Source organism: Pleurodeles waltl, chromosome 11, assembly GCF_031143425.1.
Source record: "Pleurodeles waltl isolate 20211129_DDA chromosome 11, aPleWal1.hap1.20221129, whole genome shotgun sequence".
Taxonomy (NCBI): Eukaryota; Metazoa; Chordata; class Amphibia; order Caudata; family Salamandridae; genus Pleurodeles; species Pleurodeles waltl.
In genome coordinates, this window is record NC_090450.1 from 531,016,880 (window position 1) to 531,036,069 (window position 19,190).

Sequence of the window (19,190 nt, forward strand, 5' to 3'; positions counted from 1 at the left end):
CAGGAGTTATATTAATCTCTAATAGATTAGGTGTTTTTCTTCAAATAGGAATGTCTAGGTACACACCACCAAAAGGTGAGTTTGTGCTTGAACTAGTCTTGAGGAGTAGGAGCCTGTGCAGCACCCTTGAGAGATGTTACTTGTAAAAGAGGCGAAAGGTGTGTTAGAGTGTTGGTACTTTTTCTCATAAGACTGCCCAGATATTTTGCTGATGAATAATAACAGTTAGTGGGGCAGGGATTCTAGACGCCGTGTCTTACATCTCCACAGAATTCTTGGGTGCCAGACCTGACTCTGTTATTTATGCCACACCCAGGGCTCCTGAGGCTTCAGCTGACTGACACAGAGTCAGCGCCTTGAGACCCTCACGGGTGAGTAGTGTGCTTTACAAATTCTCCGATTGATTGATTGATTGAACAAGTAGAGGGAAGGAATGTGTTCTGTCTAGACATTCAAACTTCTTGCAGCTACTGAGAGTGGAACGTTCGCTAGCACTATGGAGGGAAAACAAAATGGCTGCTGGTGGGGTGAGTGAAGCCCTATTGAGAGAGAAGCCGGGAGCGAGAGTGTGTCCTTCAAAGTCTCCCAGGAGTGGATGCCCTGCACATTTATGAAGTTTGGTAAGACCTCTTCCATTGCGTTGAAGATTGCTGGTTAAACTGCTACCAGTGCTGCCCTTGGGGCCAGTGCAGTCTGCTGCAGGAAGAAGCATCAGCACCAGGAGGCCATAGGTAGAGAGCTGCACCCCTCTTCTTGCTCCAGAGAGGGCCATGCCACAGTGTGGAAGTGTAACACCGCTACAGAGTCCGGAAATGGAGGTGAAACAGCAAAAGAAATGCAAGGATTCTTTTATTTACACATCACTCCCTGCAGGACAAAGGTTGCTCGCAGTGAAGAGTAGAATGGATCAGTGGCAGGTGATTATTCATGGAGCAGACACAGGTGTTTTTCACGGAGCACACCTTGCCCTAACGGACCAAGAACCCCAAGCATGAGGAAAGGAGAAAATACAGGCTTCCATCATGATGTAGAGCACCCACTAGGAAACAGGGAAAGGGACGGTCTTAGTGGGGCTAGGTGATCCATATCATCGGGATACCAGCCAGATCAGCGATGCAAATTTGCCCCACAAATGAAAGGATTTTGCTGTACCCCAAATCTTGTGCTTTCATACAACATGGCAAAACTCTGGTCTTACTGCTTCAGATCACCTTTTGATCATACACCGTTGTGTTTTGGGCCGAGAGGGAAGACGCTTTCCATAGAGGGGTTGAAGTGAAGTTGTGCTTCTACTTGAAGTCCCTCTCCCAGCGCCTGCATTCTTCCAAAACCTTTTTTTTATTTTCTTTTAAATCTCCCTTATGTACTTTACCGTGTCCCCTTTCCTCTTCCTTGCTTGTATTGGTCTATTTAAGAATTATTATTTGTGGTCTGTAGGCACTTCTCCAAATTACTATAAAGTTGCTGAGACATACTGTACACTCATTCAGGTCTTTGATGAACAGGGGCAAAGAACACCAAAAACACCAAAGGAATGATTGAGATAATCTATCTGTATATCTATGTATATGTATGTATATATAGATATATGTAAGTATGTATATATCTACATATATCTATATGCATATATATATATATATATCTACATCTATGTATCTCTCTCTCTCTCTCTATATATATATATATATATATATATATATATATGTATATATATATATGTATATCCATCCATCCTTTGGAGTTTCTGTGCTGACCTGTTTTTAGAATTCAGTAGTTTTATTTTTTTTATCATACTGAGTTTTCTATTGAAGTTTGTATGTTAAGTGTGCTTTAAGGGCATTGTCTTGTCGAAATAAAGCTGAATTCAACTGGAGTTTCTGTGCTGACCCATTTGAGTTGTTGGTAGACAGAATGCGTTTTTTCCCTATAAGGGTCAGTTACCCCTAAGATGGACATTTACTGTCATGCATGACTTTCTTTCAGGAAGACTCCTCAATAACTTTGTCAGTAATCGCTAAATATGTCAGCTAGCTTACTAAGTAAAGAACATGTTTGTTTAGTTATGTACGATTTACAGCATGAACTGTAATGGATTCTAATGCTTAGGTACAGGCCTCCGTTTTGGATTTGGATGGTGTTGGCTATTTTGTCCTTTAGAAGGATTTTTTGTTGAGTCCAGTTCAGGCCGATCGGTAAATGACATCAGAAGCTGGCTGCTGGCAGAATCAGTTTGAGAAGAGACGTACAAGAGAGTTGCAAGAGGACAGTATAGTAAGAGCTGTCTCAGGAGGTTATGTAGCTGAGCTCCCACACTGCACTGAAATGTTATTGTTGGCACAGACAGAGCTATCTTTTTACTTAACTATCTGTTTCCATGCAGAATAATCATCATAATTCAGCACCACAATAATAATGTTCATGAATCAAAAATAAAATAAATTCAAAGGCCATTAGATGTAAACACAAGAACACAGGAAATAGTACAGTGACATTCTCTTTATAATTACTTGCATGTTATTTCAAAAATTCAGCAAAGAAGCACAATAAGATGACCTAATAAATTCCCTCTTTCTTTCCACGTCTTGTCTTTTTTTTCCCGATTTAGACCCGCTGACCATTCATTGCTACATTCATACTGTATACGAACACTGAAACATCCATTCAATCAGGCGAACGAAAGGTAGGGCTGATGCTCTGAAAAACTTTAGATACAGCAAACCCGTAGACGTTTGTGTAACTGGTCCCTTTTGCCATTTAACTTTTTTTCTTTTTGGTTTTGACTCAGATTGGGCACATTGAATTGAACCATTTGTTAGCTCTGTGATTGAGGTGCATCCTTAAAGGTCTTTTTTTGAAGCATCCATGAAAAGCTTATGATTGAAATTCAAAGGAGTTTGAAAAAAATCCTAAGTTATACGGTTGATGTAGAACGTACTTTCTGAGGTCCATTTACATTTCCTCATTCAATCCATTTTATATTTATACCTCCTGCCAGAATCTAATCAAGTTTGCCACTTTGGCAGCATATGTGTTAGTACCCCATTATCTCCCAGGCATTTTGAAAGGTTGGATGTCAGGAAACACAACTTAATTTAGATGAGTGTAGTAGCAGCCATTGCCCATCTTTAACAATGCCATCTTGACGTTTAGGTCTATTTAGACTTCTTTGGGAAATAATACCCCGCAAGTTATTTACAGTGTCCACCTGCTGTAGCCTCCCGTGTATTTTGGGTCTTTTTAAGGTTGTGCGACTGTAACCAATGTCTGAAAATAACAGAAGTTAAGGTCGTTCTTTATAACCCCTTCCCACACCTCCGTATAGACGTTTCTGTAGTAAAAGAACAGTCAACGTTTTCATGTTTGGCTTCACAACGCAGCTGTCTGCAGACTTCTTGCTATCAGGACAACTGAATGTAGATAGGCTGGGCTTTGGCTTCACTCAGGGTAGTGTTTTTGCATCACCTCGCTCTATTGGCTGCATTGTGTATCACTCTCCTCCTTTGAAACGAATGAGGAACAGTTTTACTTCGAACAGTACACTGAAGGATAACACATTACATTTCTTATGCCATAAATGCATTGTAAACATAAAGTCGTCATTTTTGTTGTGTCTTTCACTGCACAGTGTTTTAATCAAAATGCAAGACAGACGAATTGGTGCTTTTTATGCCCTTTGATGCCTTGATGATAGGCATAGGCATCCTAGATAAAGCCATCTATTTTGTGGGGAAATTACACTCACTGAAAAAAGTTCTTGAGTATTTATCAATGATTTCTTCCAATAGCAGTGAATAAGCCTGTATCGAATATTTATGAGCTCATTTTACCCAATTTTCACTGAATTTGGACAGTGGTAGTAGAGGCAAATACAATGATATGTTGCCCTCCAAAATACACGAGTATCCCATAGATTATTATTGCATTAATCCTGTATTGTAAATGGCTGTGTTCTATTATCTCGAATAGATAAACATTTTTAAACTTCATGGCTATCATTGGTCATTTTTTCAAGTATGTTACTGTAATCTCTTATACTACTTGGCTAGTTCTTCAATAGAGTTTTTTAAGTTTGTGTTTGGTGCATAGTTGTTCATTGCTTACATTTGTTCAGTATAGATCGAGCCTATAAGGTGTTGATTAATGTTGGACCTGACCCTCTCAGACGTGTCACCTCCAAACGTTTTGCCTTCACCCCTCCTGACTTCTGTTTTTGTTGCCTTTTTGGACTCTGTGCACTTTACCACTGCTGTACCTAAGTGTTTGTGCTCTCTTCCCAAAACATGGTTACATTGATTTCCACCCAATTGGTGCCTTTAGTTTAATTGTAAATTCCTAATAAAGTGATAACGTCTGTACCCAGTGCCTGCAATTAAATGTTACCAGTGGGTGTGGAGCACTCATTGTGCCACCCACTTAAGTAGCCCTTTAAACATGTACCTGGCCTGCCATTGCAGCCTGTTTGAAACGTTTTTTCTTTTAAACTGCCATTTCAACCTGGCAAAATAAACCTTTTGCTAGGCCTAAGCCCTCCTTTTTAACACTTGTCACCCTTACTATGGCCCTAAACAGCCCATGAGGCATGGCACTGTGTAAATAAAAAGTTTGAAATGTACTTTTAACCTTTTCATTTACTGGTACTGATAAACTCATAAATCCGTCCTCCACTACTGCAAGGCCTGCCACTTCCATAGGATAACATTGAGCTATCGCATTTCATTTAATGATTGATTACTTTCACTTGGGAGCAGGTGGGAATGTTGAGTTTGGTATCTAATCAATTGTAGTTTATAACATTCTTTAATGGCAAAGTTGTATTTTAAGTCACAGTTCTGAAAATGGCACTTTTAGAAAGTTGCCATTTACTTGTACCAGCCATTTGGTGCCTGCAGCCTGTATCCTGGGTCACACAACTAGGTATAGTTGGCAGTGGATCTTTGTATATTACTACCAGACAGTGAGTCGGGGGGGCAATAAATGTTGGCAGGATAGGCCTTCTCTGACTTGATAGGTGGGCGGAGCTGTCACATACCACACTTGCACCTCACAAGGCATGTATGGCAACCATAGACCTTCAGGACGCCTATCTACACATATCAGGCACACAAGAAATACTTCAGATTCGTACTTGAAGGAGTGCACTATCAATTCAAGGTCTTACAGTTTGGAATAAAATCAGCACTAAGGGTTTTCACAAAATGTCTGGCGACAGTCGTGGCATTCCTAAGAAAAATGGTAGTTCATGAGTACCCCAACCTAGACATCTGGTTTATAAGGGCACACACAAAGAAGAAATGTCAAAGAGACACCAAAACATTTATCACAACCTTACAAGAGCCTGGGTTCAGTATAAACCACAACTACAACAAGAAAACATATTTCTGGCAGCCAGACTCAATGCAAGGAGAGTAGATGCTTACCCTACCCAAAAAAAGATACAAGCAATCACAGAGCAAGCTCACCCTTACCAAAAGGGGCACTGCCTGACAGTGAGGACAGTCATGAAACTGATGGGCATGATCGCATCTTGCAACCCTCTCATACCACATGCAAGACTACACATGCAACCATTCCAAGAATGGCTAACTAACAATTGGTCACAAACCACTGGGGGTTGGGAGGATCTAGTGGTTGTAACAGAAAAGTACAAAAGGGGATACGATGGTGGGCATCCAAACACATAACCAAGGGAAGACATTTCAAGACAACAATCTCCTCTGTGACCATCATGATGGATGCATCCCACAAGGGTTGGGGAGCACACACGGACGATCTAAGAATCCGAGGCCAGTGGAACAAAACTGATACGATAAAGCACATCAAGTTTTCTAGAACTAAAAACAGTGTTGCTGGGCCTGAAAGAATTCCAAAGGCAAGTATCAGGGAAAATTGTACTAATACAAACAAACAATACAACAACAATGTTCTACCTGAACAAGCAACTGGGTGCAAAATCGTTCACCCTAAGCAAATTAGCCCAAGAAATATGGAATGTGGGCGATGATACCTCAGGGGATCAAACTACAAACAATACACCAACCAGGAAAGGACAACATAGAGGGGGACAAACTAAGCAGACAAGAAAACAGCACACATGAGTTGGAGATAAAACAAAGGAGCCTAGAAAACAATTTCAGGATTTGGGGCACACCAACAGTCGACCTGTTCGCATCAGCAGAAAACAAAACATGCCAACACTTGGCCTCCAGGTTTCCACACCACCAGTCAGAAGGGAATGCCCTGTCACTAAACTGACAGGGATATTTGCTTACGCTTTTCCACCAATTCTCGTAATACCAAAGGTACTGGAGAAGGCCAGGAGCCCAGGAACGAACTTCATCCTTATAGCCCCTCATTGGGCCAGCATGGAACTCTGACCTACTCGAACTGTCCAAGGGACAGAGTATAAAGATCAAAATGGAACGAGACCTACTCACAATACAAAGGTGCCAAGGGTTCCACCCAGAACCAGCAACACTCAATCTAACAGCATGCGCTTTAATACATAGAATTTGGACACCTAAACCTACCACACACAACCATGGAGATACTAAAGGAAGCTAGGAAGCCAACAGCAAGTAGATAATGAAAGGACATCAGAATGGAAATGATACCTTCTGTGGTGAACAGGAAACAATATCCTAGAAGTAAAATCCAGACAGGAGACAATAATAACCTATCTCACACACCTGCTAGATAGCGGAATCAACTACTCTTCCTTCAAGGTACACTTGGCAGTAACCGTGGCCTACACCAGAGGGGCAATATGTAAAAGGGGCTTAAAACAGTGCTAACACAACTCATGACAAAACCATTGGAACCCATGCACAAGACTGAACTGTGGTTTATCACATTAAAAACCGCCTTCCTAATAGTGTTCACCTCTGTGCGGAAAGTATGCAAGATTCAAGCTCTAACAATACAAGAACCGTACATTCAATTCCACAAAGACAGGGTAGTTCTCTGAATAAACCCACAATTCTTACACAAGGTGGTCACCAAATTCCACACCAATCAGACCATACACTTACCAGTTTTCTTAAAACACACATACAGAAATGGAGAAAAAACTACATACATTGGACGTAAGAAGGGCACTAATATAGTACTTGAAGGAGACCAAGCGACTCTGCCAGGGGAACCAACTATTAGCAGCATATGCTAAATCCAAATGGGGACCCCCCATCACAAAGGGGATTATAGCGTGATGCATCGTGGAAACAATTCAAACATGCTGCACAGCAGCAAACAACTGCTGCACCGCCCAAAGGCACACACTCAACAAGGAAAAAGGGTGCAACCCTTGGCAATCATAGCAAACATGCCCATAGACACTATCTGCACAGCAGCAACATGAGCATCCACACACACATTCACAAAACACTATTGTGTGGACATCCAGATGCATAAAGAAGCCCAAGTGGGACAAAAAGTACTACAGCACCTGTTTGCAAGCTCATCATTTTAACCTAGCCAACCCAACTGAAGGGCAAAAATCGCTATACAATCTGATGCACAGCATGTGAATCCAGAAAAGGATTCATGCTGCAAAATGAAATGGTTCTTACCAGTAGGAGTAGTTTTGCAGCCTGAAGAGTTTTCTGAAGTCACATGCGACCCACTCACCTCCCCAGAAATGAGAGCAGGACAAACAGGTGGGGAAGAGATCGAAGAAAGAAAAACTAAAAAGGAGAAAACTAAAACACAATAAGAAACGAGCATTTACAATGCAATGGGTCTCGCGTTTGCTCGAGTTAGAGCTATTAACATTGTAAATTCCTAACTGGACTTTTCTTGCACATAAATTGAAAATGAAAAGTAAAACAGTTGACATAAGCAAATCAATTCAAAGTGCCACGGCCGCAATGAGTGTGAGCGCAAGAGGTATTGGCTTCCTGCATGAATGTCTAGAAAGGATCGTGGCTGGAATGAAAGGCAAACCGTAACCAGAGGAGGGGCCATCACTCTGTAACAGGAGGAAGCATGACAGAGTGTGATGGGCAACAAAAGTTTTCACTCTCTGAAATCGCTGGGGAGGAAACCCAGCACACAAAAGAGAGACATTTCACAAAATGCACTAATAAAAATAACGCATTTAAAACAAGACCAACAAAGAATCAATAGCAAGTGTGGGCGTGTTTAAAATCCCACAGAGAGATTACAACAGGCCAGAGCGGTTGCATGCTCGACCCTAAAAAGAATCCGAAGATGGCTACCACGCACAGGAACCTCTGGGGCGCTGTCTGACATCATGCGGGGGACAGACATAACATCAAATGGTGATCGATGCCCAAGAGAGAAAAAAAAAGATGGAGAATTCCGGACCCAACCACTAGATGGCGGAGTGATGCACAGTATGTGAATCCAGAAAACTCTTCAGGCTGCAAAACTACTCCTACTGGTAAGTAACCATTTAGTTAAATAGCGTTTACTACCCCTGGTGAGGCATTGAAATGCTTTTCTGCGAGTAGCACGCTACTCCGGAACCCAAAAGGATCAGTGGAAGATTAGTAAAGGGAAATATGAGTAAAGTATTAGTATGACTTGATTTGAGCAGAGAATATGTGAGTTTGTTAGTAGGTTTGACTAGATTAATTGAGGAACAGAAGAGAGAAGAATCCAGAAGTGTTATTTGGGAGTTTATAGTAATAGGATGGGGCTTGGGATGAGTAAAGAGGGGGTGGAGGAGGGGAAGAGTCTGTGGAAAGGGTTAGGGAGATCATAGTTGTAGAAGGGGTCTTGGATGAGGGAAAGGGGAGATAAGTGAGGGAGAATTTAGTAGGGTTGTTTGGGAGATCATATTAGTAAACTGAGGTTCAGGGTGAGCCAGGAGGTGTAGATGAGGGAAGAGCTTAGGCAGGGTTATTTTGGAGATCATAGTAGTAGAATAAGTTTGGTATGAGTCAGAGAGTGGAGATGGAGGATAGGTTGATAGAGGTATAGGATGACTGGGAGATAGAGTAAAGCTTACGAGAGAGATTTTTTTAAAATTTCTTATTTTGTTTTTCCTCTTGTACAGTAGGACTAAAGTAATAAATAGATACGTAAATACATAGTAAGGGAATATATGTATGAGGAATATAACAACGGGTATATTTTTCTAGATTTAAAGTTGTGTTCTATAAACACAGACTTTTAAGATTAGCAATATTTGAGGTTAATTTATTTGTGTACTTTTTTAACACTATTTTATCTTTCCGCATTTTTCAATAGCAAAATGCTTGCTGATAAATTAGGTAAGATAACATCTGCTCATTGTGATAGATAAAATTAAAGCAGGGACGCATAAGTATTTAATCTAACAATTTATCTTGGAACTATGCGATGACCTATGAACATGTTAAGCATAGAATAACATACACATATATATGTATATATACACAAACATTGTATACATACTTGTATATACCTATATGCACACACATACATACTTTTAACAGTGAGTAAATATACATTTGTTAAACAGGCTTAAAGGCTATGCACATATTTTCTTAATATGAAACAGTAATTATACATATTTCCTGAAGAAATACACATCTAGATGTATACACATAATCAGATTATAAATGTTTACCCACACTGGCATATGCAGTCCATTGCTGTTTGGATATGGTGGTTTTGAAGGAAAGAGCCAACTCTTGAGTAGTCTTCTGAAAACAATATTGTTATCCATGGATGTTATATTTGGGGTAATGAATTCCATAGTTTGGCTGCTTAAACAGAGAAGGATGTACCACCTATAGTCTTTCTTGTATGGTGGTGTTTTAAGATGGGGTGTCATTCTTGAGCTGAGGTTTCTTTGTTGTATGTATTTGGTGATTTTATTCCTGGTGAAAAGTCGTCCTGTTCCATGTATTGCTTAGTGGGTGATACAGAGCAGCTTGAAGGTGAACCTTCTGGCAGCCAGTAATCCACATAGTGCCTTCAAGGCAGGGGAGATGTTCTGACTCAGCACACTAACAAGCAGTTTCACATTAGTCTTGTGTGCCCCCTCACAGCTTGGGATGTGGCAGGGAGAAAGGGAATTCCAGGCACTTCTGTTGGGTAGAGGAGTCTCCAATCTTGTCACACTTCGAAGTGGGAACCAACTATAAGTAGTGGACCCTAAGACTCAACTCTTGAGTACACTTCTGGACTTGTGGAAGACTCATAAGAAGGCCTGCTTGCACTACTGCCCTGCTTTGTGAGTGAGGAGGACTAGACCTGCATGTTAAACCCAGGACTACCAGAGTGACTCCAAGCGCTAATTGGTTGGATTCCTGATTGGAGCCTCATGGGCAGACAAGGCTCCTACCATCTTGACCCCTGCACCTGGACTGCGCCTGTTGTAAGTCCTAACCCTCCTGGACCCTTGGAAGTGGGACTAAATGTGCTCTACAAGCCCAGATGTGGTTTCTGTCAGAACTGATGCAGCACCCAGCAGCCTCCATGGAAGCCTTCATTGCATCCCTCATAGCTCATCAGAACCATTACTGCATGACGCCTCTTCGATGTGGACCTTGCAGCTCCCCATTGAAGCAGACGCAACCTCGGCGCAAGTCTACATTGCTGCCCATTGGGTAGAAAATTAATGATGCTTGGCTTGGTCATAGCTTCAAGACTTAGGCCCTCATTACAACCCTGGCGGTCAAAGATCGCCACGGTTGTTTTGGCGATCGTACCGCCAACAGGCTGGCGGCACAAATCGTCATATTTTGACCGCGGTGGTAGCACTGCGGTCACACTGCCGGGACCGGCAGTTTCCCGCCATTGTTGTCCCAGCGCTGCCCTGGGGATTATGACTCCCCTTCCCTCCAGCCTTTCCATGGCGGTAGAGACCGCCATGGAAAGGCTGGCAGGAATGGGGATCGCTGGGGACCCGGGCACAGCCCCACGCTGCTTTTCGCTGTCTGCACAGCAGACAGTGCAAAGCGCGACGGGTGCAGCTGCACCCATTGCACAGCCGCAACACCGCCGGCTCCATCAGGAATCGGCTGCAATGTAACGGCCGACATCCCCGCCGGCCCAGCGGGGATGTTGTAATGCGGCCGGCGGGTTTGCGCCCGCATAGGCGGCCGCTCGGCGGTTCAACCTTGGCCGCCCGCCCGCCAAGGTTGTAATGAGGGCCTTAATGTCATCAGATGGCTGAGTCCAGTGCTCCTCCTGATATTAGACTGGCAATGTGATTTACTGGAATGGGCGGGGGCAGAGGAGGTACATATGAGAATTGTGAGATGTGATGAGAAATTGGCCGATGATCTGATCTCCTGGGGAGCCATGACACACACCCTGACTGACCCTCCTGATGCCGGACCCCCAAGAGGGGTCTGTCAGAAATCATTGGGATGCTCCTAGCACGTACATTGTAGTATGCACATATGGTATGTTGGTCTGCAACCAAATGTAGGTGAGGGATTGGCTGCTCATATCTTCCCTAAGATGGGTTTCCTTCTGTTTCACCCTGAAGAGACTTGTGATTGCTGCTAGAGTAGGGTTTCACCCCTTCAGCCAATAACCTAATTTCCTACAATGATACTTTGCTTTAATTAAAAGTCATTCCTCAAAATATTTGGGAAAAAATTTCATTTGTTCTCAACTAAATGGTTTCATCCTGCATTAAATACACCTCTCCAAAGAGCATGACATCTATCAATCAGTGATGCATTAAATAAAAAAATCACTTAACTTCTTATCCCCAGAGCCCTAACGTTATAGAAAGTAAGATAGAAAGGTAGTTGCCATCTTTGAAAATAATCCCCTTCCATGAGCGTCACAACCACACTCTCTTCTTGCTACATGTTGTGCTGTTGTCCCCTTGGTGCATTTCAGTCTTGGAAATTAAGGCAGCATATTTCTTTATTCATATTTCCGATGTGGATCTTTTCCGACTCCATTTCCTTGTCATGCTTCTTCTCCATTCTCTCCTTCATTCTTAAGAGGACAAACTGTGTTTTCTATGTAAAGGCCAGGGGCGGCTCCTCCATTAGGGCAGAGGAGCGTCGCCCCCCGCCAGCAGCTGCAAAACCTTTCAAAGAAAACAATAATAAACTATGTTTATTACTGTTTCTTTGAAAGCGGCAGGGCCATGGGGGTGACGTGCACTCACTGTGCGTGTATGTTTGGCTGGCCGACTCGGGTCGGCCAAATACACATGCGCCTAGGGCTTTCTCCAGCCCAGCAACAGAGTTGCCGGCTGGAGAGAGACTGCACAGGCTCTCAGTCTGCCTGGGAGCACCCTTGCTGGGCGCTCCCAGCCAATCCTGATGCTGCTCTGAACAGTGTCAGGATTGGCCACAGGGCAGGCTGGGAGCCTGTGCCTGTGTGCAGCAGAGGAGCAACGCGACAGAGGAGGTACGTTTTTTTCTTTCTTAATTTAATTTGTATTCCTCCTCCTCTGCGTGCCGTCCCAAACCTTCTGTGTCCCGCGAACCGCCACTGGTAAAGGCCAAAAATAATGCTCCTGATTCTCAAAAAAATGAAATATACTCATATAGGGTTATGCCTCATTTTGTAGTACATTCTCTGACATTTTTCGATTTCATGCATTTTCTTGGTGAGCTACAAATGTAAGTGTTTCCCAGAAACAATTACAGAATTAAACGGTAATTCAACGTGAAGGCGTTTTCACTTGTGTAGATGGCGCTTATTTCCATTCAAGCCTCTATAAACATGCTGTTCAAGTACATTTGTACTTGCTAACTTTTTATTTATTCTCTGGCGGGGGAGAACATTTTTATTCCCTATGGAAAACTCCTTCCCCTGTACAAAACCAATTTAGGGGATGTTTCCTTCCCTTCTAACCCTTGCTGCACATTTACATAAGTCATTCGCCTTATTAGATCTCCAACAAAGTCATGTTGAAAATGTCCCTAGCGACGGGTAGTACGTACACTAGTGGTTTTATGGGTGTTCACCTGCTGAGGCAGTTATGCCTCCCCTGAAATGCACACATCCAATCCATGGGAGCAAGTTTGCTCACAGGTGATATTATTGCACTATGGCCATGTTATATTCATTGTGACAAAAATAATTTATGAATATAAATTGACATTTCTTGACTACACTTATACATTTTGGTGTTTGTGCATCTAAATTCAATTTAGGTGCACACATGGCTTAATGAATTGGGCCCAGTATATCGTTGTACAGAGTGGTACTTGATAACCTATTAGAATACACTGAGTTAATGCTGGAGGCTCTCAGTTTAAACACATTACTCGGGAAAAGCATAGTGCCCAGACTATAAGAATTATTAAATTATCAGTACTGATTTTTCTTTTCATCCTTCTTCATTTAATTATTCATTGCATGAATCCGTAACAGCAACACACGTTTCTGTATATATTACCTCATTTTGTTAGTCGGTATAGAGCTTTGCCTAGGATAATAGGGCATCACTGATTTTATATATACATATTTATTTATTTAAATGATTACGCCTATCATAACATCATGACATATTAGTACTAATTGAATTTTGGAGGGCTTATTCTAAACAAGAGAGGCCCACGAAACACATCAGATGATCGAAGTGCATCACATGCGTTGAAACATATTGCATGAAACCTGAAAACAAGTGTTGGCAATGATGGAATTATTTGATGAATAATTTAACGAAGATTTGATCAAAAGAATACAAATTATTATTGGTAATTTCCGGTGGATTGTGCTCCTTTTATCGTGGTAGTGGGAACTGCCTCCGACATTGAAACACTGAAAAAAATAACATTCTGTTGGGTAGGTTTAAGCATAACCGGCTGCAACAAACACAAAGTTCAACATACTACACTCTGGTGGGATGAGACACAAGTATAATTCTTCATTTGGTAGAGCCTACGTAGGCTCCACGCCAGAAGGCTTTGGAGTACAGAAAAATTGAGCTGCTGCTAGTATAGATCCGGTTTATTCTTGTGCTGGCTCGGTGTGATTTGCTTTCCAAGGCATTGTTCACCTCGGTATGAAGCAGATAAAGGTATAAAATACGCTTTATGTATTTGAATTGAGCTTAGACTGTTTTGATTGATACCCATTGCCAGCTATGTGGGTTCCACTTTTCGTCAAGAGACCTCTGCTGCAAAGACACCTAAAATGGTTGTCACATAAGCACTGTTCAAATGGACTTGTAGTGTTTAATCTATATTCCTGCTAACGTCTTTCCATAGGGGGAACTAATTAGCATGCAATAATCACGGCTCATATACCTCCTCTGTCGTCTTTTCAGTATCCGTCTGGTGTCTGAAGGTATTAGTCCTAGTTTAAATAATCGGACACTGATGCAGTAGGCTCTGTTGCTTGATAAAGATCTGCATTGTGCTGGAATGGCCTTAGGGTATCGAAGAGAAATTCTAAACCCAGTCCAATGAGAATTTCTCAGAGCAGACCTATTTGCAGCAACAGGTCAATCATTCTTTTTTTTTCCTGCTCGGGGAGAACAACTTTCAAACTTGTAAGGGAAAGTAATTTATATACATTACATTCTAACTGCTGTTATACAGATAATTTCCTGGTGACCGTGGGTAGATATGGGGCAGACATTCAGTCCGTTTCAGAGATTAAAACCATGAGATTTAGGAATTTCTAAAAGCCTGGACTTCAGAGTCTAAATGTGTTCCGCTTCTCTGCAAAGCTCAGGGGAGAATTAGGATTACCAGCCTAATCTTCCCAGATAAGAGCCTTTCCTTCCAGCTGGATCTCTTTTTAAACCATAATGACATATAAGTGGGCTGATGGTTTCTGTGTTGTCAGTAATGGTGTATTGATCCTGCTGACCTACCTGCACTGCCACTCTCAGTGGACCAAAGCAGGAAGGAGTCCTGAGGAAACATGTTATTTGAAAAAGCCATACATAAACATCATGCTGGTGGGGAAAGTGAGGACATTGTGTGGGTCTTTTTGTTTTTCCATAATTTAGAGTGGAGGCACTTATTACAAGGCCTAGGGGCTTGGTTATCAGTTGGATCTGCTTGTTCTGTGTCTTGGGGGCAATGCATTGATACCTAAGGGCCACAGGCACAACTTACATGACCAGTTCTGTATATGCAGATACAATCCAGTCACTTCTGATTTGCAGTTCCTCCTCCTTTGTAGTTAGCCTTACTCTAAGGGCAGCCCTAATCCTGCTCGGCTATATCTGAGTCCATGTTGTAGTCTGGCTGCTAGTGAAAGACACTGTAACTCAGGTCCGCTTCTTGGAAGCCTACCAGGAAGCCGAACTCCACTTCGGTCTGATGAGAAGGGGCCACTTACAGAATTTATCTCCTGTTACACCTTGTGCCCTACATGCAATGTCAGATGTGCTCTCAAGTCTGTAAAGTGTTAAAGGATTTAACCTTTTGCCCTCTGGTGCAACATACCCTAGTGCCAGGTTTTGTTTTTAAAATGGGTGTCATATGAGGGGGTCCGTCCATCCTAGCCTTGTGGCCATATATCAGTGGCGGCCGGCAGCTTTAGGAGGGAGGGAGGGAGGGGGCGGGTGGGAAGCACACAAACACTCATTCTTTCTCACACACGCACGCACCCACATCCATTAACAACACTTTTAACATTCAAACATGCACGCACGCACCAAACATTCATTTTAAAAGATCACACACACTCATTCTTTCACACACACACATTCATTAACAACATTCATAACATTCAAACATGCACGCACCAAACATTCCTTTTAAAAGAAAACACACACACACACACACACACACACACACACACACACCCTCCCCCCCCTCCCCTCCCTCCCTTTCAGCCTCGGAGGTCCCAGGAGGGTTGGGACTGCTGCCTTCCCTCCAGCCAATGAGGGAAGGCAGCAGTCTCAGCCTTGTCACAGAGTGGGATGGGGTCAGTGAGACCCAGCACCCAGGTCGAAGTCAATGGGTGATGCTTTCCTTGTTACCCAGAGGAGGGCCTTGAGGCACCTTTGCTGAGCCGAGGAGGTCACGCCCATAGTTGCTGTGACCTCCTCAGCCCAGCAAAGTTCAGCTCAAGCAGCCAGGAGTCTGTTGCGCATGTCTGCTCCTGGCTGCCTGACCTGAACATTAAGAGTGTCTGTCAGGCTGACCTTTGTTCAGCCTGACAGACACTCTTCATGAGGGGCAAAAGGTGGGGGGGCGTGGCCCCTCCGCCCTAAAGGACAGGCCGGCGCCTGTCATATATAGATTCAGTAAAACCTGAAAAGTTTACATCCATAGGTCATGAAAGGTTAATGGATTTGGATTCCCTTGAGTATCTCTATTATGGATGCAGCCGCTGCCAGGCTTTTTCCCATCAAAGAATGCTATCAGCGAGATGACAGTGTTTGTCCGTGGTCTGGATGCCATCTAGGTCAGTGCTTAATTTGTAAATAATAGGTGCCAGTGCCCAAAGCCTTCCTCTTAAACATGCGGCTGCTGCAATTAAATGTGTGAACACGGAATACTGAGGCAGCGTAATCCTGAAGCCATCTCGGGGCTCTTCAACCCATATAAAGCCACTCCCTGCCCCATAAGCTCACTCTTGCAGCTTTCTAAATTCTCCCTTTGTGACGCTTTTTCGTTCTTTCCTTCCTCTGTCTTTCCCATATGTGTCTTTTGTTCGCAGCAAATGCTTGAGAAGGAAGAATAAGCCCCGGCCCTCAAAAATAAGTGCTGGTGCTCAGCACCAGAAACAACAAGCACAAATTAAGCATGATCTAGGTCTTTTAGCCCGTTAGCTGTCCATGAACTCACTAATTGTACCTGATTTCCCCACTATCTGGGTTGGTGTAGCTGTGCATTCATTTCTGGTCATGTGGATTCACAAAGGAAGGAGCTCTATGAGAGATAGAACAACACCGTATGTTACCCCTCGTCAAATCTCTGGTTATTTGATGAACCTACTGCAGTCCTCAAGTGCTCTCCCTCTCCGACTGTGACTGAGTCACCTGGGCAAGAAACCACGAAACCAAGCTCTGAATGAGAACTGGGCCATGACTTAAGAAGCTGTGCACTTGAGAAGTTGTTGAATATAGTTAGCAGAGTTCTCACCTTGGGTGGTTTAATTGTGGACTTTTGAATTCACGATGAGAACAATTCATTAAGGGAATTTTCAGTACTGGATAAGTAAAATATCCTTTAAAATCCGTCAGAATTATGTTAAAATACACTTCTTCTCTGTGCACCTGTTTCAGTTTATTGTTCTCTGGCCATATGATACAAAATAGCAATTTCTTTACTCATTTCGCTCCTCGTTTTAGCGCTGATGTTAAATTGACCTTTTGTGAACAATATACAAAGTGTAGACTTTGGATCCATTCCTTTCAACCCTTGGCTTTCTTTGGCCGGCCTCTTTCTGCCAGTGACATCTTGGCTGTGCCCACTGAAGTATCCATGACTCAGTGCTGTTGGCTGTTTTGGTCTATCCTTCTGCCTTCGCTCAAGTTGTTGCACTAAACACTGCAGGAGGGTCTGTCTTACAGTTGTAGGACAATGTATACACCTATTGGCTTACACCTCTGTGTCTAGCTCTGGTATACCAAAACTGCCTGCATTGGCATATTATTCCCAGATCTGTTGGCTTTGTCAGTGCTTATTTTTTAAAAGGAGTTCCTTTCTTCAGACATTCAATCAAGGGAATTAGATGTGGGTAGAAAGCCTCCATTCTGATGGAACATTTCTTCTCCACCCTTAAGGGTTATCTCCTCACATACCACAATTGAGCATAAACTGCCCTAAGACTATTGTGTGCATTGTGCAATTTGAGTGTCTGGAATGTTCTGCATATGCTTCATAGGCTGTTGTTTTGACAAAACAGATTGATCAATACAATCACCTATAAACCGTTTGGAGGATATTTTGGCAACTCGATTCCGCAGTGGAAGAAAATAAGGCACAATCCAGTGTCTTGCAGGAGGCAGCTGAATCCCTTATATATTTGGTCCTTCCAGGTAAATAGCCATCCCTCTTGGCTAGTGATGTCCTGGACCGGCTACTTCACCTGTAACATTCGTTTAAATAAGTGTATGAAAATCTATGTGAAACAAAAGAGAGAATGTGCCTTTATTCATCCTTGTCTACAGTTAAGCCTGTAACTTCGTAAAATTAATCTTTTTTCAGAGGTGCCTTCAAAATACATTGATTGGGAAGGCAGCTACTTTTTTAACTGCTTCAGTCTTGGTTAAAAGCATGTGTGCCATACTAATGCTACTGTTATGATAACATTGTAACCAAGCATGCCACATGATGGACTTTTTTTTGTGACTACATTGTAACCGAGCACGGCAGAGGCTGGACCTTTTTTGTGACTACATTGTAATCAAGCACGCCACAGGCTGGATTTTTTGTGACTACATTGTAATCAAGCATGCCACAGGTTAGAGTTTTTTATGACTACATTATAATCAAGCACGCCAGAGGCTGGACTTTTTTTTGTGAGTACATTGTAACCTAGCACGCCACAGGCTGGACTTTTTTGTGACTACACTGTAATCAAGCACGCCACAGGCTGGACTTTTTTGTGACTACACTGTAATCAAGCACTCCACTGGCTGGACTTTTTTGTGACTACACACACCACAGGTTGTTTTTTTTTGTGACTACATTGTAATCAAGCACGCCACAAGCTGGATTTCTTTTGTGACTACATTGTAATCAAGCACTCCGCTGGCTAGACTTTTTTGTGACTACATTGTAACCTAGCACGTCACAGGCTGGACTTTTTTGTGACTACAGTGTAACCAAGTATGCCACAAGCTGGACTTTTGTTCTGAACAATTTAACCCATTAAGGCACTTTTACCAGTTGGTGAGGTGATAGTTATTGCACATGTTAAAATCTGATACCCCTGAGCTGACGATACACCGCGTGTGATAATTATAGCATTATCCGTGCTCAGCCCTACAAAATGAGCACAATATTATGATTTGTTTTGTGGTTTTTGCGCTTACTCCCCTAAAATACTTTTGCATTTGTATTTTTGGGGCATTTTTCATATGTTCCCTTTGGCAGTTTTACCTGTAGAACTCTAGTCTGTAAAACTGACTTTATCACACCTGGTAATTACCGAGAGCGGCAAACTCCGGCAAAATATAGTTGCCACCTCCGTACGTTTTCTTAGATGCTGCATATTTCTGGGCCACTGATAAGGAAGGGGTAGGACTGCGTTGTATACTGCAAATTTACGTTCTCATAGCTTAAATTTCCCTGGATTCTGGGGTGAAATTGTAAATGCCTTCGCCCGCCGTGTTTATTAAAGTTCTATTT

The 19,190-nt window shown here is 42.6% G+C and overlaps 1 protein-coding gene across 6 annotated transcripts in view; it reads left to right on the top strand.

Moving 5' to 3' along the window:
* TFDP2 (transcription factor Dp-2) overlaps positions 1-19,190 on the top strand; it is a 455,267-nt gene that overhangs the window by 186,634 nt on the left and 249,443 nt on the right. For 3 of the 6 annotated variants that reach the window (XM_069213927.1, XM_069213929.1, XM_069213928.1), the window contains exon 4: positions 2,606-2,680. The exons of the other annotated variants lie outside the window; for them this stretch is intronic. In XM_069213927.1, coding sequence (XP_069070028.1) covers positions 2,606-2,680 — 75 coding nt within the window. The remainder of the gene's footprint in view (positions 1-2,605; positions 2,681-19,190) is intronic. 6 annotated transcript variants of the gene reach the window in all.